The 21,789-nt window shown below is 37.5% G+C and overlaps 1 protein-coding gene across 1 annotated transcript; it reads right to left on the bottom strand.

The window, feature by feature from the left end:
* Positions 1–6,774: 6,774 nt before the first annotated feature.
* On the bottom strand, positions 6,775–21,747 carry fgf24 (fibroblast growth factor 24). Its single transcript, XM_015046699.1, has 5 exons — positions 19,646–21,747; positions 19,433–19,469; positions 16,183–16,360; positions 12,178–12,284; positions 6,775–8,396 (listed from the first exon to the last, which is right to left on the bottom strand). Exons 1-5 carry the CDS (start codon positions 19,675–19,677, stop codon positions 8,118–8,120), a joined length of 633 nt encoding a protein of 210 aa, XP_014902185.1. The 5' UTR covers positions 19,678–21,747; the 3' UTR covers positions 6,775–8,117.
* Between the last annotated feature and the right edge of the window lie 42 nt (positions 21,748–21,789).

The raw sequence follows: 21,789 nt of genomic DNA, 5'->3' as shown, positions 1-21,789 counted from the left end.
CCATTATTAGTTATTAGTAGCTGTCTTCAAGTTTAATCTGTACAAACAGCAGCTGTTTATCTCTATTAAAAGATACCACATGAACAGCATGAGCCATATTATAAGCTTAAACTCTTGTTTTGCCACTTGCCTTGGACAAGATAATCACAAATTTTCTTGTGTACTATTTCAAGAAATATTTCAAATCTTAATTAATCTTAAAAACTCAAATGAAAAGTTTAGGATGGCAACAACAATGAATGAAAGCAAGAGAACTTCTTCCAGTGTGCTGGGACTCGTCCTTGTATTTGCTTGCTGAGACTAATTATTGCACTCACAGAGGCTATTAATAGACTCTTACAATTTTGGATTACCCTGTGGGTCATTACTGAGATCAAAGTAGATCATTTTGGTTTAATTGCAGCCCATATTTATCAAAGCCTGAGTTCATACACTGCAGACTGAGGAGAAAAGTTGTGCTGCAAAATTTGGCACTCTGGGACTTGTGTTTCTAGCTCAATGTAATCCCAGCTGTGGCCTCTGTGCACAGTCAACATGCAATCATGTACTGGTGCAGAAAAAAAAAGATGTTCTTGAAGAACTGCCACTGTTTCCCTTTGGTAATTTGCCAACCCGTTAAAATTGGGCAGTACCCTAACTTTGTGCATCGAAAGTGCACAAAGTTAGGGTACTTTGTGCACTTGTGCAAAGCTAGGCTCCAAAAGCATTACAATCACTGGATATGTAGTTTTGATAGATGCGTCCTGAAGGCAACTTTTTTTTTGCATTTAAAGCTTTTCTCCAAATGAGAATGAAATTTGCTCAAATATTTGAGAAAAGTCTTGGTTTTGCTTTGTTCCACACCATATAATTTTGAAGTTATTCATTTAGTCATCATGCCCATTGAGACCTTTTGATTTGCCAGTGATGCATAATGGAAACTCCTGCCATTTTTTTTTTTTTTTTGTAGTATACTAATTCCACTGGCTGTGAACCCTTGAACATGCCTGACAGCTGACGTTATTAAGTTTGAAAGCCTCACATTGATTGCCCTAAATACAAAATGTGTTTTTATTGTGGCCAAGCAACTCAATCTTTGTCCCTTTTGACCAACAAGAAGGCATGAGGTTTTTCATGTGGTTTTCCATCTGCAACTTACAGTCGGGCTCGAAGGTGTTAATTTTAAGGCATGTCACCAAGTTTTGCAAAGTCCTGGTCATACACCATTCAGTTTTCAGGTGTGTTGTAGCAGGGATGCATCTAAGACTTGCAGGACAGTGGTACTCAGGCGCTGGAGTTGCTGACCCCTGCCTCGGAGTCAAGCAATCCCCTTTATGATGGCAAAGAAAGTGCCAGCTGCAGTCATTCAAAAACACAAAGAGGAAGTTGAGCAGTTTTGGAATCAGAAAGTGCAGAACGAATTCAAACTTGTACACCTAATTTTATCGGTACCAGAAGACGGTACCGTCTTCTGGTACCGTCTTATACCAGAAGACGGGTACAAGACGGTCTTGTACCCGTCTTCTGGTACAAGACGGGTCAAAACTAACTAATGAAAGCTCAAATTGAATACATGTATGCCTATCTTGATAACTGTATTTTGTTTTAATTTACTTTATCTAACCTGTTTGCTTGTGGGATTTATTTCTGTTGCCATGTTTTGTCATATTTCAGAAAAAGAGGGAAAGGTGTGTTTTTAATTGAAAATCTTTGTGTGCTATTTCCTCTACATCTGCTTTTATAATGTAAAGACTTTACGTCAGGTTCTCGTCACTTTATGCTTTTCTTTATGCAAAAGTATTACAAATTTTGACAAAAAGTGGAGTTGTTCTGAATATAAGTAGGATGCATGACTGAAGAGAAAGAATGAAATTGTGGAGCATGCAAGAAAACGAGGTGGAGCTCCTGTTGAGTTGCAACATGCTGATGTCATTTTTGTTCAGTCTCTCACTTTTTTTTTCTTTTTATGTAACATAGCTCTGAATTCTGACTCATGCACTGACCTAAACAATGAAAACTGCCATTTGAATGTCTGACTACTGAATGTTTAGGAGAGCTTGATGCCTCTATTAATCTGCCATTCTTTGGTTGCACCATTTATTATTTAAAGAAAAAAAAAAAAAAAAAAAAAAACTTCTATTGTGTGCTAGTTTTACCATTACTGGAAAAAGGCGTCAGAATCTAAAAATGTGGCCTTGATAGAATCAAGCAGCTTCTGCCTATTGGTGGGAAAGTGCTGATTAATTGTGTCGTAGCCCTGTGAGAAAGTACGCCCAGCGCAAAGCACTAATTATGGGCCCTGCCTGGCCGAGAGAAAAGGGGACAAAACTCTCAACAAAGGCTCATCTCATATCTCAAGACAATGAGGGGCCAAAAGAATAGGAGAAAGGAGAAGTTAATGAGCTGTGTCACCTGGCATCTGTTGATGCTGGGACCGGGGCTGACGTGTGTGTGTTTGTGAAAGAGACGAGCTTTTTGCATTTGTGTTTATGTGTCATTTTATGGTTTTCCCTTTATGTTATATTACACACAGACGAAGGATAAAAGACCTTTGAAATGTTTCCCATATTACATTAGTGAAGAGCTTCATGTTTTTGAATATTGTAATGATGCATGTTTCACATGTTTTTTTTTTTTATCTCTTCCTCTCTATGCCTCTCTGACTTTTAAATACATCAAATATTTAAAATGCTATCAAACTTGTTTCAAAGGTGAAGCTAGGGCAAGAAAATAAGAATCTAAATCAATTTAATGAAATACTTAAAGGGTGCTCTACTTCAAATGAATTATTCATTGTCTTATTTAATTTAATATAAAGACAGACAACTTTCCAGGTCACTTGTGGATCAAGCTCCAAATGTTGTTGTTGTTTTGTTTTTTACTTAAACCACAGATTTGAACAAAATGTATAAATTTAATGATACAATGAACTGAACCATAAAAATAAATACAGTGCCATGCAAAAGCTTTGATATTGAAGTTTTTTCAGTTTCTTTCATGCTGCAGCCACAATATTCTATTGAGATTTTATGTGACAGACCACAAAGTAACGTGCTTTGCTGGAAGAAAAAGAACATTCTGTTTTTGTTTTCTGTTTTTAAAAGTAAAATTACAAATACATGCAGCTGTTCTGTGAAGACCTTAGAGGTTTGGTAGGGACCGTTGATGTAGAAAGAGCATCATAAAAACCAAGTATCACAGCAGGAAGGTCAAGGAGAAAGTCAAAAGAAGATTAAAACAATAAAAATAAACTGTTAATCAGACAAACTCCATCCACATTTCTGTTTTTTCTGGAAGAATAGCCAGAAGAAAGCCATTTGCACCTGGTATCAAGTTAATCAGGTTACATAATATAAATGCGAAAGAAGGTGCTCTGGTCAGAGTAACCTGAAAACACAGTGAAACACAGTGACCTCAGCATCATGCTGTGGGGATGAGGTCATTCAATAGGAGCAGGGAAGCAGATCACAGGTAGAGGTAGGTAAAAACATCAGAATTTAATGACAGATCTTTAAAACTTAATTGTGAAAAATAGTTTCTTCAGTTTAAATCCAGTATTTGGTATCTTGATGTTGGCGTTGTGGAAATGAAGGACATTTGGGTAGAAACTGTCCTGAAAAACGTCACACCTCAGCATGACTAAAATCAGCTCTGAGTGCACTAGTGTCACACAATGAGACAAGTATAATTCCAGTATAAATTAGTTTGTTTTACATCATTGTGTTGGAAAGATACCAAATTCTCATCTGATTCTGAAAAAATAAAAATAAAAATCTACAAAAAGTTTTGTTGTTGTCTCTTAACTGTTTGACGTTGCATGTTGTTCAGAGGAAAACAGAAGAGGTCTGGCTTTGCATGAAGTGTACTTATGGTAAGCACATTTGTAATCCTGGAAAAACACAACTCAGCCATTTATTTAAAAAAAATACTTTGAGCATCACAGAGTGTTTCCCATTGGAATCCAGTCATAAAAGGCAACCAGTCAGCTGTGGTCAGCATTAGGGTAAGTTAGACGGGTGGTAGCAGCAATGCTGTTTAGACAGTCAATGACGTGACTTGAAACTACATTTAGCGACACGAGGTATAGAGTAGCTTGAACTTTGTTTTGCTTGGCTTCGTATTTTATATTTTTCTACAGGCTTAGAGGAACAATTTCAGTTACGTTCACAGATACAAAGCTTGTTTTATGTCTCAAAGAATGTACTTTTCTGTTGACAAGGCTAATTGTTAAGTGTGTGGCTGCTGAGCTCCAGGCCAAAGAAACCACTTTGTTGTTGTTGCACTAAAGCTTGTATAACTTATTCAGAACCACAAGGTTTTCTCTCTCCATATTGACACAGCCCTGGTCATACTGTACCCATTGTGCAAAGTTTTAGCATGCAGAGATCTTTCTAATAATAGAATAAAACCTACTTGGCAGGCAGGACTGCTTTTAAAGATTCTACCTCCTTTCAGAAGGAGGCTAAGCTTTGCAAAAGAGAATTCTATGTTTCGTTTTGAAGTTATTGGTCCACTTCCAAGACCATCCTGCCTCCAATGATCAAAGGTTGAATCAGAGAAAAGCCTAGCGGGAGGCTTATGCAAAAAATGCCATCTCCTTTTGCGAATGGGCTGACATGTTTTAAACCATTGGCACTCGTTTAAATGTCAATATACCCAGATGCTGTTTGGTTGTGCTTGGTCAAGTTTGAAGTATGCAGTACGAGGGGTAAAAGGAAAGAAAAGCCTCGTTCTCACATAACTAGAGTTTGTAAAGTTGGATTGATTAGATTCCTCAACTAGTTAAAGGGTGTTTTAACTAAACAGTAGATGCTAATGCCATAAGAAGTAGAGATTTCAGTAGCTAGGAATACATTTAAAGTACTTATTTGTATTGACCAAACAAATAGGATATATTTTTATTTACAGGGACACAGAGGAAGCAAAGGTTGTAAGTATATATTATATTATATTATATTATATTATATTATATTATATTATATTATATTATGCTTTGATAATTTACAACCATTATTTATTTATCTTACCAAGCTTTCCTCTTGTCCCTTCATAGAGCCTCACATTGAAATTGTGGACACCGAGTATTTGTGTTCAAACACCAATTATACATGAATAGATTATTAGTACTGTAGAAACAAACATCCTTTGTCTACCTTAGTTTAGCCCTTGACGTTACATCAAACCAGTACCAAGGACAATAAGTGATGCCTCCGAGATTGGTTGGTTTGCAAACACTAGTCAGTAACAATCAGGTTACTTAGTAGTTACTTAGTGGTAACCTTATCATTACTAGTTAGTAACCTGATCATTAGAATATCTGAAATCTGCTCTACAGAAAAATCCATGAATGAGTCGGTCTTTCATGATTGTGTCAAGTTCCACAGAAACATCTGCACATACTGAATCAAGAACGGGTGTACTTGTTACTCTCTTGGCCCTACGATCATATAGCACCCGGATCTTATATTTATGTCAAAAATACCATTGCAATTGTTGCAGGGGGCCAAAAAAGCATCTCCTAATTGATTTAATCTGGTACACACATACCTAAAAACATATTTTAACAGGTTATTTGGCTGAAACAATGTCAAAGACAATCAATATTTTTATTTAATTCTGAAGTACGCCACCTGAAGCTAACGAGTGGCCCAGATTTGGTCACTCACTACAAACCTTTCTGGAAGCCCCCTCCTGCCGTTTTTATTATTATTATTTCTCACGCAAAGTACAAAAAAAAAACACGACATCCAGTCAAGTTTAAACCACATAAAGCATTCTTCAAAATCCCCCAGTCCTCTTACAGCAAACCCCTGAAGACAAAGAGTGTTCAGCGCGGATCCATTACGTTAATGGTGCATCACCGGGTCACACGTCGAGCACTCTGTTTCCACCTTTAAAAGCAGGTCAGACATTTGAAATCCCATGACAGAATGGGGAATCTCTGGATCTGCTGGAGGTGACTACCAGAGTGGAGTGAAGGAGGGGGGCCCTGATAAGATCGCAAGGAATTTAAACACGAGTATTTTTCCCCCTTCAAAGCCTCCATCTTTCAGTCTGACAGTAACTGTAAACATCATTCCTGCACACAGTATTATGAGATGTGCTACTCTGCATTCCTTTAGCACTTTAAAAAACATGCAAAAGACTCCAAAATAGTGTCAGTTTATACATTCAAAGGGCATAGCATTTACATCAAAGTTATAACTTACGTGCTCTTTGTGTAAGGAACTTTTCCCTCATCGCTTTTTCTTTTATTGCAAAAAATATCCTGTTTGTGTTTCATTCCACTATTTTTGTAATTTTAACAAAAACTAGACACTGAAGTACTGCTTTCTCATCCAATGATGACTTTTGCAGATGTAACCCTATTAACGTTGCAGTAAAATCACCAGATTTGTGAACTCTCAGAGGCCTTTGTGGTGATATAAAAAGCTCTGAGAGATGTTGTAATAGTTTTTTTTAAAGAGATGACCTTAAAAGCAGTCCTCACACTCCTGAGTTTGTATATAAAAATGCATACCTTGGCAGTATGCGGAGAAGGGAATGTACGCTATGTTGAACCACCTTCTACCTGCAGCATTCATCTTTCAAAGACTGTCGTATTCAGTGGGTACATGGTCAAAAATATTCTGAAACTGAGACACATGAAGGTATTTCTGTAATAAACACAAACTTTTTTTTAAATACAGTCCTCATTTTATTAAAAGAGGCCAAATAAAACTCACATTTTATTTACAAAAGGAGACAATAAATATCTTAATAATAGTCATAAAATTATTTTTTTGCTTAGATTTGTTTAAAAAAAACATAAATGTGTCATGTTGTTAGTAGCAACTCATACAAAAAGACCTGCCAGGGGTCAGGTAAATACAAACTACTGGTGAAAAAACCTGGAGTTTGTTGTCGGTGAGAAGCAAAGTGTTTTCCCTTTTTATGATTCAGACATGAAATCTGGCCGAAAGGATTCTCTGAATCCTGTCAACTCAGTATTTGAGAAGAAGCTTTAATCATCAGATGGAGGTTTATAAAATAATGTAGGATAATGCACAGATTTCCTGTCTGTGGATGATTGGTATGCTTTCTTTTCCAAAAGCATCTTCAAGTGAGAGAAAGAAAAGAAGAAAAGCTGAGTTTAAGGTCAAAGTTGAGATTAACTGAACACAGACAATCAGACCAGGTAAAGATAAACAAAAGAGGTAGAGGAAGTCATTGTCAGCCCCAAAAAGCTGGCAAGCTCTCAGTTTAGGAATAAAAGGAATCCATATCTGAAACAGTTTTAACACATGTGACGAAGAGCTGATAGAAACAGACAAAAAGGATTAACAACCTTCCCCACGTGTGTTGAAGCTGGAAGACAGTGTGGAATTACGCTGTTTTTTTCTGTTTGTACTGTTTCCTTTCAGTGTTTAAACAAGACTAAAATCACAACGGGTGTTGGACTCGTCAAAGCACGTTGCATTTCAGCTGAATCGCAGGCTGCATGGAAATGTCATGAAGATCTCACCGGGGACTGCGAGGTTTCAGCGCATTCCAGGAGCCACAAGTGACTTTTAGGGATGAAAGACATATGGAAAGAACGTAGCGGACAAGAGACTTGTAAAATATTGCACTCAAAGCTACACAGTTATCCCGGCAGCGTGGTGTCACCTGCCGCCTCTCTCCGTTTCATCTCCATGGTGTCTAATTCCAGTGGAAAGTATGGGATCCGCGTTGTCAGGGGCAACACAAACAAAAACCAACAGGTATTCCAATAAATCTCTAGTTGGCTGATTTTTATAACATTGCGTCAGCTCCTGCTTCAGCTCCCATTGTCAAAAAGAAAGTATGCCTTCAGCTTGCAGTTCAAACGTGGCTGAGGACAGCAGCGACACGAGTTCTCTCAGAGGTCCTTGAGTTTATCCAGTATAAATAACATGACAGAAACATTAGCACAATGACATCAACCCAGGAGAATCCAAGAGTCAGGAAATATTCAGTCATCCTGAAATACAAAAATAAAACATCTTTGACTTTTTGTTCTTTTAGTTTGTCTTTCTTTTACAGAAGCAGAGTCTTTAAGGTGATTCTTTTAAGAAGCTTGAGATTTTCAGTTTCTGTTCCCTCCTGTGAGGACATCTAGTGCTTTCCCAACGGTCCCGTCAGTTCCTCTTGGGGTTGGTTTTTAATCGCCGAGCCCTTCGTGTCCGCTTAGTTACTGTGGTGAAACGGAACTCCTCCAACGGGTCCACTCGACCTTTCGGCTGGCGCTTCATGAAGTGGACTTCCTGTTGCCTCTGCGTGGTGCGTGAGCCTTTCTTGGGCCGGCCCTTCCGGTTGAAGCCAAGGTACCATCCTTTGTACTTGGCCGACACAAGAGCCGTGTAGTTGTTCTCCAGGAATTCCTCGACAAAGACACACTCCTGCCTCCTTCCATCAGGCTGCAGAACAGAAAATGGACAACATCAATGACACAGAAACACCAAATCTTTTTCAGTTACGCCAATGTTAGCATCAGTGTGTTATTAACATTGTGAGCACAAAGTTAATCAGGTGAAGATGCTTGCTTTGCCAGTGTTTATTCTTTATTTGGCATAAAATTTCTACTGATGTTTTTGGGTTGTGTTGAATCAATATCACTTCTCTCTATAAAATCGTGTTAAATGGTTAGCCATACTCGTTAGCTTTAGCTATAACTTATTTTATTCCTTGAGATTATATCAAATAGTTGTGACCGTTGCTACAATTTGACTGTATAACAGTTTTTCAACTGCTGTTCGGTCTAACACGTGTATTGTTAGCCTTTTAGGAAGAACATACTGTTATGGGGAAACTACTGGAGACAGACTCATGGAGTGGTGTAATGCCAGTCCATACCTCATGAGAAAAACACAATTATTATGTCAGATCTGAATAACCACTGCATGGCTTGCTAACTGAAAGTATTCTAATGGTATAGCTATTAGAAATAAAAGTGCTGATCCTTGTCTGTGCTCATCAGAAAAATAATGCTGGTCAGAATTGGAGCAAAATTTATTTTAACGTCTAACATTAACAAAATATTATTATGTAAAGCTATTTTCTGGATTTTTATCTGATTTGAATTGAGAAAAACCTAAGTCATTTGTGTAAGTTTAAGAAAAATATATGAGGGCAATATCAGTGCTTTGGATTATCAAGAGCACAACAATATTCTATTTACCTTACGGTAGCTATATTCCTAAATTTGAAACAACCAGATGTGAAAATTAAACACTTTTCCATTATTGATCTGGCCAGTAATCACCAGACCAAACACTAAAAATACACTTCAAAACTAAAAACACATCTTTGTCCACCACTAAAGATTTCTAGAAAACAGGAATATGCTTTCATTTGAGTTAGGTAAAAAATCAGAGGAAATGCTTTGATGAAATGAGAGTAATCTTCTATCTGTTGTTTTCTGTCATCTATCAAAAAACCTAAAGCTTGTTTTCATCCAATAGGGTTTCTTACATTAAATTCTAACCCTAACTGCTTGCCTTTCTTGATTGGTGCATCTCTAAATATCACCATGACAATTGATTACGACCACTGATGACAAGGATCTTACTCTATATGTGCGTAAGTTTGAAGTAAAATGGAGTCATTTTGTGCTTTTGTCATCGTTTATTTTTATTACCACATTTATAATATAAAACACTAATTTTCAGTTTCCCCAAAATAGTAGCTGAAAGTAACTAACAGTTTAGTTGAAATGTCAACAACCATGTTTGCATCTGTGACTTTATTTCTGTCATTTGTTGGACAAATGTAAACCTCAGTTTTCTGAGGTTTTATTGGGCGTAATGCCATGGAATAGAAATTTGCCAGATGAACCTTAATTAAACTACATTTAAATTAGTTTTGACTATTTGACACAGATCCTGATAAATATTTAGTCGAATTTTATTTAAAAAAACAACTTCAAAATTTCCCTGAGAGTGCAAGAGCTTGCTCACAGTCAGGTTGTTACACACACACATTTGTTTTTGTGGAGATCCGTTACTGACTATATACCTACATGAAACTATCAGGCCATTTTAAAAAGCACAGCTTATGAACATCAGAAATGCAAAGACGAGAGGATTACAGACACAAAAATCACCTGGTAGACAGCAGATTGCAATATTACATAAGAATTACTGTATTTAACAATTTGATTTTTTTTGTTAATGTTGTTAAGAATCTATTAGTGACAGTTTAAAAGTTTATGTTGGGAGGAGGAATTTAACTCAGAATATTTGGATGGTGGACTATGAGCATGAATTAATTCAGGTTTAACCTCTGAACAAGGTGGGCTTCATAGTGCAACATAAAAAAATCTGTTTTTTCACACTGATCATAATTTCAACTGTAGTATTTTCTTCACTAGATGCTGCTCTAGAAAATAGGTCATTACACTGAGGCCTGAGTCAGTACAGCATGATACGGCTATCATTAGCATGTTAACATCCCAGGTAAGTTATTCTGATATCGAGACTTGACAAAAATGCAAAAATATATTAAATTTATATTCCAACTGTTGATCAGCTCTTAAAGCAGGTAATCTCATAATCAGAACAATCTAAAATCACTTTAAGCACATTAGTTGTCACATGCAAACAGTCAGCATCTTGAAAGCAATCTGTTATTAATGACATTTTTTTTATCTGAACAGTTTCCAAGAGAGATAAATATCTTCAAAATCAGTAAAGATTTTTAGTCATAGGTAATAGAAAGCCCAATAATCTGAGAACCTATTTAAAAGAAAAACATATTTGCTACAAGACACCTGAACATATTGTGATTTATTCTCTCCCTGGAAGAGAGTGAGAGAGAGCAAGACTTTAAGCAGATAATAGGAAGGATGGACTGAGTACAAGTCGTTTATTTTTATCCTTTTGGGTTTTTCCAAGTTCTGTTATGAAACAGTCTGCAAGTCAATGTGTTAGCAGCCTTTCAGAAATGTCAGAGTTCAGGTCGGCTGCTTCTTTCTACAGGAAATACACAAAGATGACACTATTTTTGTAATGTTAACCATGCCAACCACTTCATAGTCACTATATTTTAATTTTTGAGATTAACAGTAAAACCCTGCTTTACATTGGCTCTGCTATCGAACAAGGAAGTGACTTCTCTTCTAGTCCCAATATAAATTATAAATAACGGCTCATGGCAGGGTTCTTCATCTTTTTTATATTATAGGCCCCAAAGATAATTTGAAAAGTTGTGAAAAAACTAAGAATCAGAAATTGTACACATAATTCTGATCAGTGCATTTCTCCTAAATACTGGTAAATCCATTAGATTTACCAATAGATTTTTATGGGCAATCCTATTCTATGCATAATGAAGGTTTTTATATAACTGTCAATCAATCAAGTTTATTTGTAGAGAACATTTCGGCAGCAAGGCCGTTCAAAGTGCTGTACATCACAAAATTATAGCTTCACTCCATGCTTATTTGTATTGAAAAGGTTTTAGAGTGAGTTAAAAATGTGTCATAAAATAAAATATTAGTTTAATGGAATAATGAAAATTGAGTAAAGATGATAACTTATGTCTTTTCAGGCAAAAACACTGGGTTCATAACAACCATTACTTCAGACAGTGGTGTGCATTCCAGCACATCCTGTAGTAAATGTGTAAATAAATCTAACTGTGAACACTCTGCTCATTACTATGAAAAAGCAGTTTATCCTACTTTCATTTTCTAAAAAAAAAAGAAAAACTCATCCCATTTACATCTATAGAAAAAGGGAGCTAAATATACAAGCAGTCTGACTTATTAATGGAACCAAACTATGTGTCTCTGAGGATGACAAACTTTTTCAACTATTTTTGCACATCTAAGTGGTTCTCTGCGGTCAGATGCAGTCATCTTGCTCTTGTGGCCACCTGGTGTGACTAAGTGATAGAATTGCAACAAAATTCCTCTTAAGTGACCATTAGTCTCTCGATGCATTGTGATGATTGCAGTCAGTAATTGACTGATCGAGTGTCAAAGGAGTTGGCCGATTACATAATGGAAGAATGGCTTTGAGTTATCAAAGGGGTTTTGTTCGGTTGAGCAGAAAACACAAGGAGAAAAACGATATGAGGTCCTACTAAATTCAAATAGGATTAAAAGCTAGGTATAGAAAATACAGGTTCTAATATTAAGGTGTTGCCAAATTAATCTTTTGAAAATATTCCAAAATAAATAAACTCAGTCATACTCACCCTTCCAACAATTTTGCCCTTGTCGTTCATGCAAATATAATGTTCACTTTCTTTTCCTTTTATTCGAACGTGACTTCCGAATGTTTCCGTCTCCACAACAAGAAGGGCTGGAAAAGAAAAGACACAGCAGACTTAGTAAGAGTCACTGAATTGTCTTCTAGCACAAACTTTCTTCCTATAAATTTCTTCACGCAAGACAAAAAACACCTTTACATGCATTGTATGGTTTTCTTAAATGTAGCTTTCAAATACTGAGCGATTCAGTTAAAAATGCACAACAGGTAATTCTTTGTTTATTATAAAAAAGTCTCTAAGATTCCAAGCATTAGTAGGAATCTATTCTTGGTATAAACACCAAAGCTATTTTAACCAAGTAGCTTTGGTAAAATTAATGACCAGTCAAACCAACAGGTCTCTGTCATGACTTGACATGGCAATAATGCGCTCTAAAGATGTATCCTGACGGCTCCTTTATTCTCCCGAGCCCCCGACACCCCGCTCCTGCTCCCATCCGACATGCTCACCCCTGCAAGGTCACCTTTGTCTCCGCTCGCCCTCAGACCAGCAAAGAAATCTGCCAAACGTTTGTGGAGCAGTTATGTGCCCCTCAGGATTAGGTTTCAAGTTCCCTTTAGTTTGTGCTCACTCAATCAAAAAGTTAAGATGATCCATTTGTTTAACACACAGGGCCATTCAGTAGCGCTCAAGGGAGCAGGGGAAGAATAGTGGAAGGGAATGGGATGGGCTTGGGGGCAGAAGTAACTCCCGCCCTAAAATCAAACCTTAAGAGAAAAGGTGGGAAGTAGGTGACCTCTCTGAAAAGTTTGGGAGGGGATAGCAATTCCCTCTCCTGTGGTACCACCTTGGTTTTACAATTAGATAGATTAGTTTGGATCTCTTGAGCTGCACTTAAGAAAAAGCAGAATCCAATCCGACCAGTTCACATATTTATAGAATAGTTTTCAACCTTTTCTTTCCTCTCCTTTTGCAAATTCAATGTCTGTAACCCAACCAAGCTTGTTAACCTAAGGTTTGGATTCTAAGCATATCAGTGAAAGTGTCATTATCATAATAAAATTTAAATAGTTTAGCTTTGTACTTGTATAGCACCTCATCAAGTCCAGAGGACCCCAAAGCGCTTCATACTACAGTCATTCACCCATTCCGAGCTATTGTATGGTAGCCCCTGCTGCCCTGGGCAGGTCTGACAGAGGTGAGGCTCCCATGCACCAGCGCCACTAGACTCTCTGTCCCCCACCAGCAGGCAAGGTGTGTAAGTGACAATGAGGCGGGTGGAGTGGGGATCGAACCAACAACCCCTCAATTGCGAGGCAAACTCCTATTACAATTACCATTTCCCCTTTTATAAACTTTATTGTCATCAGTACCACTAACTAAGTGTTACATAATTACAATCTTAATCAAAACATGTTTATAAGATGAGAGGAGCACATCAATTATTTGACCAAACAAAATTAAAGTTTGCACAGCTTAACAGTAAAGTATTAGTGCAGTTAAATATGGAGTCCCACAAGGTTCAGCCTTGGGACTTTAAACATTTTAATTTGTGTATGACATGTGTGGAACTACTAAAAACTGGAATAAAAGCAATCATTTCTGGAAACTAGAATCTATTTGATTTTACAAATGGTGTTTCAGTAGGAAGGGGACATCAAATTAGAATTCTAAGAGAAAAATGGATCATAAACATACACTGACAACCAGATGTGTATTTCTGTTTCTAAAATAAAACCATTCAAATATTTGGATGATGATTTCATAACAGCTAATCTCTTACTCAATTTGAAGTATCTTATTAAGCAAAAAATTATGACACATAATGTTGTATATAGTAATAAATATATTTTAAGGAGGATAGCCATCTGTAGTTTATTCTGTTGTGTTATAATCTGAGAAAGCTGAGTTATATGAGACGTTTCCTTTCTTTTCTTCTTTTTCCTGTTTGTTTAATCCCAATATTTTGTATTTTCTTTGTATTTTTCCTGATTTTGATTTTGTTACGTGAATACTGGTATATGTACATCATGAAGAAAACGCACCCAAAATACCCAAAATACATCTTTTAACATCCTCCCTTGGTAAGAGATTGCAAAACACAAGAAACTGCTTTTATTTTTATTTTTGAATAGCATTTTGAGTGCGGGTTTTGTTCCATTTTCCTAAGGATGTCAAGCTAAAATTAGATAAATTTGAGTGAAATCTGATCAAAACGTGAGAAACAAATGCTGAGCAGACTGGATGGCTGTGAGTGAAAGAAAATATTAATCTCTGCTTTGCAACAATATGAAAAATGGCAGTTACAGCCATATGTTGACCTCAACAGATAGACGTCTGTCTAAAAAGTCAAACATAAATTTATTTTTGTGTTATGTTTTTATTCCACATTGCAGCATTTATCAATTAGATTTGTGTTTTTACATTACACTGCCCACTGTTAGAGGACAACAGACATCAGTTACAGATCTGGAAGATGTGTGTTTTGTTTTTTTTAAAGAAACACATATGATATACTATTACCTGTGATGGATTATAATTCTTGTACTTCAGATGTAGAGATATGAGATCTGAAGTCAAAGGTCTTCAACCAAGTTTGGTATGTCTGTTTTTTTTTTGTTTGTTTGTTTTGTTTTTCTTTTCTGGGCCTTTTGCCGCCAGACTACAATCTTTCAAAGTGAACATTACTAGTGAGTGCAAAGGAGTTCACAGGTGCCAGGTACTGCAGCTGGATGGGGAGGAGGTGGTGAGGGACGGGGAAGAGGGGGAGAGAATTGGCAAAGGCTCATGGGAAAAATTGGATCTGCTTCCACTCAAGCTCTAACAAGCAGTGAGGAAACTTCGCCTGCGCGCATCTGCAACTGAACACACTGACTCAGAGGCATTCAAGACCGGCAATTTTGGAGCTGTGAGTCAGCTGTTATGAGAAAAAAATATCTGCAGGGAAGCGCGGCACAGGCTACATCAAAGAGTGCTTTACTGACCATCAATTTAGCCATCCGCCATATTTGATCTGCAGTAATGAAAAAGCATGTGCAGAGCTAAGTGGTGAGATTTAAGGCAGATAATTCATTTCAGACCAAAATCCTCCAGCGGCATTTTTTTTTTTTTTTTTGTGGTTATGTTTAAATGCTTAACATTTTCAAGTATAAAAGATCTATCAGCTCTATTGCTTAAATAACCAATACTCAACCTTCACCTTAAAGAGGCAAAGAGTAACTTTTCCTCATGAAAGAAATATCACATTCACCAAAACATTGATGGAAAAAAAATGAACAAAGATCAACACCTTTTTTGTGATATCAAGAAAACAAACAACAGATATTTTCTAGAAATGCAACTAACCAACTTTTCTTGGCTTTATTTTAAGCTCAACCTGACATTTTTTTTCAGGGTCAGTAACAGATAAAAGACAAAGTGTATGCTACATGTTCCTTTACAGAATGAGTGCTTTTGAATCCAACATGGTATGATGGCTTCATAAGATCATTAAGGTCTATGCATTAAAGCAAATTTATTTAACCATTATCTGATTTTTTCTGTTAAACTTCAGGAGGTGAATCAAGTAGAGGCTGTTTATTGATGAACATATAGACTGAAAATGATGGATGTTAGTTTAGATTAATTTAATAAAACATTAAGAGAAAAATTAAGACTTTTTCAGCATAGATCTGCTAGTCACTGGTCAGAGCCAAGATCTGTCTGACTGATTTGGTGCATCTTCGATATTTGGCATCACAGAGATCCTCAGAAACGGTTGTAGTTTCGGCAGTTTTTCATCCATCCTCATTCACTAATGTCTGTCTTCCAAAACCAACTCCTCCTGCACTAGGCAAACAGAAAACCACCTCAGAACAATGAAGAGCAAACAGCCTAAAGGGTCGGAGTTAAGAAGGAGTTTCTAGAAGCACCAAAACTTTTATTTTTGCTGGATTTGCGATCTCAGACTAGCTAAAGTGTCAAGTGAGATGCACAGAAATTCTCCCATACCATACTTGCCCCCATCATCTCCATTGGCGTTGATTTTCTTCCCCAGGATCTGGACATGTTTCCCCGTGGTCCTGCTGTAGAGCTGGTAGATCCGGACCTGCTTTCGGCTCAGGTCGTCCGGGTTCCTCGTGTGGTTTTCAATGTAAAACCTGAAATCGGCAGTGCTCTGCTGCGATTCCTGCACAAGAGGAAATGTACAATGAGACTGTCAAAACACAGGTGTTGATAGTAATATGTGATGTTGGTTTTATGGGCTCTATGTCAAAAGAAAAGTGCTTTAGGGTGTAAAAACCAAGATAACAACATAGAAATTTGTAGCTGCAGAGATTTATTGTTTCTTCCCTTTAAGGTGGCACATTTTATATGCACTGCATTTACAAAAGCTAACTACGTTAGCACACGCACTAATGGAGAGTATGTTTGAGTAAAACTCCAACAGAACAAGTGCAAAGCCTGCAGAAAAGCCTTGTTTGTGAGCACTGGGGCACAGTATATAGTGTGCCTCAGGCAGTATTGAGAAACCTGTACTTCATTTCCACAAGCAACCAAGCCACTAGCAATTATACACCTGAAGCATCCAGACCTGTTGCACTATCATCAAACAAATATCTGCCTGTAGGCCAAATAGGGTCCATAAATTAGAAAATGCAGCAGGCGGAGGACATGAGCAAGGAAGAAAGAAGCACCTTAAACCACAAAGACTCTCTTGTTGGAGATTTTTTTTTAATCAAATTGCAAAAATCTCCCTTCTGCCTCTCACCATCTTGATGTTTCTGAGTTACCTAAGATCTGACATAAAGATGTGGAAAAATATTTGGCAGCATGTCAGAAAAGCAACTGTGACCAAACATGTGGAAGAGTGAGAGGAAACGTATACTTTCAGAAGCCCTGGAATCTCAGTTCACGCCGTGATCCCATCTCCCCAGCTGTATATGGTGTGGTAATTGCACAGTAATGGCTTTTTATGTGGCTGATCTCAGGTGGCTAATTATATACAGATTACATACTCAGAGTGCTTGTTGATTTAACTTCAGTCAATTGATGACATGCAGCAAAAACACAAGGGGAAACATTAACCTCCGGAGAACAAATCCTTTACATCAGACAGGAAACACAAACAACTTCTTCAAATCCAAATGCAAACTTGTTTAGGCTCCTGATGTCCTTCATCCTCATTCAGATGTTTTCTTATCTCTAAAATGCCTCGTTTAAGCTTTGACATACACATTCTGCCACAAATAAACCCTCAAGAACAACCATTCTTAAAACTTAAAAAACAACATATTTGAGAGTGTAATATTGATTTTGACAAATATGAAAATTGCTTCTTACACCGACCATTATCTTCTGTGTTTTAATTTCTTTGAAATCACTTGGATACAAAAAACAATTGGACAGAATGTGACAACAACAGCCTCAACAAGAAAAACCCAAACCCTACCCTGCTCTAAAGATTCACATTTTGCAGAGTAAAGCACATGTTTGGACTTGGACCGAAACAATAAATCTGGATATAAATATATATGTTTCCAAACAGAAAGTCATGCTTTGCTGCTTTCTCTCGGCATGTCGGTAAAACTGCAACAGCCACAACGGCTAGACAAATGAGGGGAGAAGGTGTCACTGCTGCAACAGCCGAAGATGTTGCATTCCAATTTCGACTGAGACATGTTTCCAACTGCAAGCACTTCATGCCAAACTCTCCACAAATATGTTCAAAGCTGTTCATCAGCGTGATCTGTTGTCAAACATGAACCTCAAAGCTGAGGAGTGAAAAAAGAGCTACCACACAACAAAACATAGCTTCGCTGAGCTGCTGAGGGATTTATCCCAAATCTTCCCCTCTCTAAACAAATACAAAGGTGTGCTCGGTAGACAGTTGGATTTCATCTCAATGGAGAGGCAAGCCTAAGCACATGGTTGAGGTGAATGCTTGCGACAATAGTTTTTATCACACCGTCTCCTTCCTGCAAAGACGCAGCATGAAAACGGATATTGTCTCTACATCAAAAAGTCTGGCCGTAGCCTTCACAGAGGAAGCTCAGTTGTTGCATCCATCTAAGATATGCAATGCTATCTACACAACACACACAAACACACACACACACACACACACACACACACACACACACGCAAACACAAGCAGGCAGGGAGGTACTGAAGCGCACTCTCATGCTGGTGATACCCTCACTTCCAACTGCAGTTCATTTCCTATGTTTTCCTTCATAAAATCATAAACATCAGTTTGACCAGAAATATTTATGAGCTACAGGAAGATACTTAGAGATGAACAATGAGAATTATCTTTTGCCTTTTTCTAATATCAAAAAATAACAAGAGTGCACATTATTTTTATCCATGATTCAATATGTTTAAAGCAATAAAAAACATGTTATCCTGTTAGAACCCAAAAATGAGTCAAATTGTGCATGAGTTCACCAGAAATTGTTTCTTTATGAGAATACCCAAATTTGAACATGCAATAAAACAATATGGAGGAAAAAAAATCTAGACGTAAAACGGGCAAGAATTTTTTTCATCAAATATTTGCTGCGTTTTTTATTTGATACTTTGTTAAATTTATGTTTTTATTAGTTCCACGCTATTTCTTTTATTTAATAAATTTAGTATCTTTAAAACGAGAAAAGCATGGATTTTTATTTAAAACAATCAAAAACGACACACAATGAACTGATAAACAGTTTAATACGGGAAAGGTGGGGTGGGGGGAAAGGGGCTGCGGCTGAGTCAAAGCCAACGCAGTCAATTAGCTGAGTGGATGTCTGCAAATCGTTATGGTTCAAAGTAAGACGAAACTAGTAAAAACAAGGCAACAAACGCCAAACGAGTCATCTGTTCAAACTGCAAATTTCAACCCCAGGCACCTACATGTTTACAACCCAGCTGTTGCTGTGAATTAGTGAAAAATGCTACTTGAATCCTCAACTGCAAACAAGAACGTTAAATATTTACGACTTTTATAATTAAACCTATTATAAAAGGCTCGCTTTTGTGATTTTTAATGCAAACAGATTACATTCAGTCAAGTTATTGATATATACTAACTTAATAAAAATGTTTTTTTTTTTGTTTTTTTTTTCCCACATCTGTGTTGATTCTAGTTTGTAGCGTTTTATATTATAGTAAACGCCCTGAAAACAGCACATGGCCATTCTTCTATCATGACTCATATAAAAAAAAGCTGCACATGAACATGCAAAAAAAGAATATAAGAGGAGAGTAAACGTACCTGCAGCTGGAAGTAGAAAACCAGAAAGTGTAAACACCTAGGAGGAGAGAAGGGGGAGTGAATCACACGGGCAATTACATGGAAAATAAACGCAGCCTACCTGGATGACAGCAATGCACAAATATGAAGTTTTTGGCGACTTCTATTGGTAAGAATGCATGAGTTTATGTGTAAAAAAAAACAAAAAAGCAAAGAGAGATGTGAAGCGCTTACAGGTAGAGGAACCTCGAAGGCAGCACGGACATCTTGGCTTTCAGAAAGACGGCTCAAATACACCTGCTTCCACACTCTGAACCCCGGGAAAGGTTGGCGCGATCGCCTCCTTCTCTGTCTCTCTCTGACTTTCGCTCCGCTGCGCGTCTTTTTACGCACACAACTCCGGCGGTAAGCAGGAGACTGAATCCCAATGTAAGGATATATGCAGCAGGAAAGGCACGGAGTACAACATTGGGCGCTTCCTTGTTGGGGGAACTATCCCAAAGATTAACTTCTCAGATCAGGTCCTCGGAGTATCAAAAGTTCACGTTAAACTGGAGCCAAGCTGCGACGTCTCAAAAAATCCCCCTTACTTAAAAAAATATCCTTTGAGCTTCTGCTCCTCCAGAGATCACAGGCTCTTCATCTTGGTCCGTACCTGTGGGGGATTTCTACACCTTGCAAGGCACATTTTATTCTAACAATGTAGGAATGTTAGAAAAAAAAATCAAATAAAGCGGTCCTCAAAAGACAAGTCAAGCAGATAAACTTATCCAGGTGAAATTAAAATGAAAAAATATCGCAGTGACAGTAAAAGTCGTAGATCCCTGGAGAGGCTGATGAAAGCGCAGCGCTGCCTGCCTGCCTGTCAGCGGTGTTTGTGCGTCTGCGGCTGGAGATTTGGGCACAGAGAGGCTTTTTTGTTGTTGGTGGGTGGAAACATGTCAGCGGTTTGCACCTGATAGGGTAATCGCAGAGAGACCATCAGCTTTAGAGATTTTTTTTTTTTTCTCCTGGTGGGCAAAACGCAAGGAGATGGTTTTACTTTTTTTTTTTTTTTAAGTAGGATCTTTTTTCCTTAAAACTTTTAAAAAAGAAGAAATTAGACCTTAATAAAGACAACACTGCGTGATAATCTAATTTAAAGAAGATGAGTTTTAAGTCACTTAATTATGCAAATTGTGTACTTTTTTAAAAAGTAATTAATGGGTATGAATATAACTCCCTTTATTTCTGACACCAGCAGTAGTTTTAATTAACTTGATTGTTGAGGTGCCTTTGTTCTTCCAGGAACAGAAACTTGTCCTGTCTCTCCTTTCTGTGCGCTTTTAAATCAGTGTGGGTTTGTGGATTGGACCTGCTCCGCCAGACACCATTCAAATGCATTTTTTTTTTCGCTCTTCAATTATGTGCCATAACTTAACCGACATTTAAATAAAAGAGAGGTGCGAATGTGTTTACGAGTGCTACAGAGCTGGCAGCGTTGAAGTGAGGCTGCAATTTAAACAAAAAAGAGAGAGAGAGAGAGAGAGAGAGAGAGAGAGAAACAACGGTGTGGTTCGGTTTTATTGTCCCATTAAAACTGGATCCTCGGGATTCCTTAAGCATTGACATTTAAAATGATTCTAAATGATTACATGTACTTACCATGCGTGGGGATTTCAAAGGGTCTTCTGCTGGTTTGGTGGGAAATTAAGAGAGAAGCCCCAGCTATTGATTTACATGACATGCTAAAAAAATACATTACAAAAACTTGAGAAAAATGAATGAATATTACTGATAAAGTCAAGCTGAGATGATAAAATGAATCTGATTTTTCTTTTCTCTGCAGGTAAGTGTGATCCCCTCTGCAATGCACTAATCCTTGTAACACAACTGAACACAGCTAATTTAGTCTCTCTGTCCCTAGGAGGGAACCACAGAAAGTGCAGTAAATAGTAATTATTCAAAAAGTTATTTGAATGATGGTTGCACAAATGTGAGGTTGTTAGTGTTTGATCAAATCCAGCTTACATTAGTTGCTGCTCACCGCTCACAAAGGTTTCTCTGCATATAAGAAATACACCTGAGGAGTGATTTACATGTGGGATGATTAGAAGCAATCAGCAGAGGGTCTGAATCACTAGTCATCTCTTCAATGCATGTTTGGGACAAATTTCTCCAACCACAACTGAAGAATAACACAGAGAACAGCGGAAGGTATTTGAGGTGCTTACATGTGAGTCAGAGGAAGGAGAAGAGTGACCCAGATGCGGGGGGAAAATGTTTTCCCTCTTGGTAAAAATGCCTTAAAATAAAAATATATTTTCTTTTAGCACAATCTCACACTAAAATGATAATAACTAGAAAAATAGCTGTTCCTAGCGAAACAGCCGTGAGAA

Source organism: Poecilia latipinna, unplaced genomic scaffold, assembly GCF_001443285.1.
Source record: "Poecilia latipinna isolate Pla-1442-1.1 unplaced genomic scaffold, P_latipinna-1.0 Scaffold789, whole genome shotgun sequence".
NCBI lineage: Eukaryota > Metazoa > Chordata > Actinopteri > Cyprinodontiformes > Poeciliidae > Poecilia > Poecilia latipinna.
The sequence above is the reverse complement of the archived record's forward strand: the minus strand, read 5'-3'. Positions and strand labels throughout refer to the sequence as shown.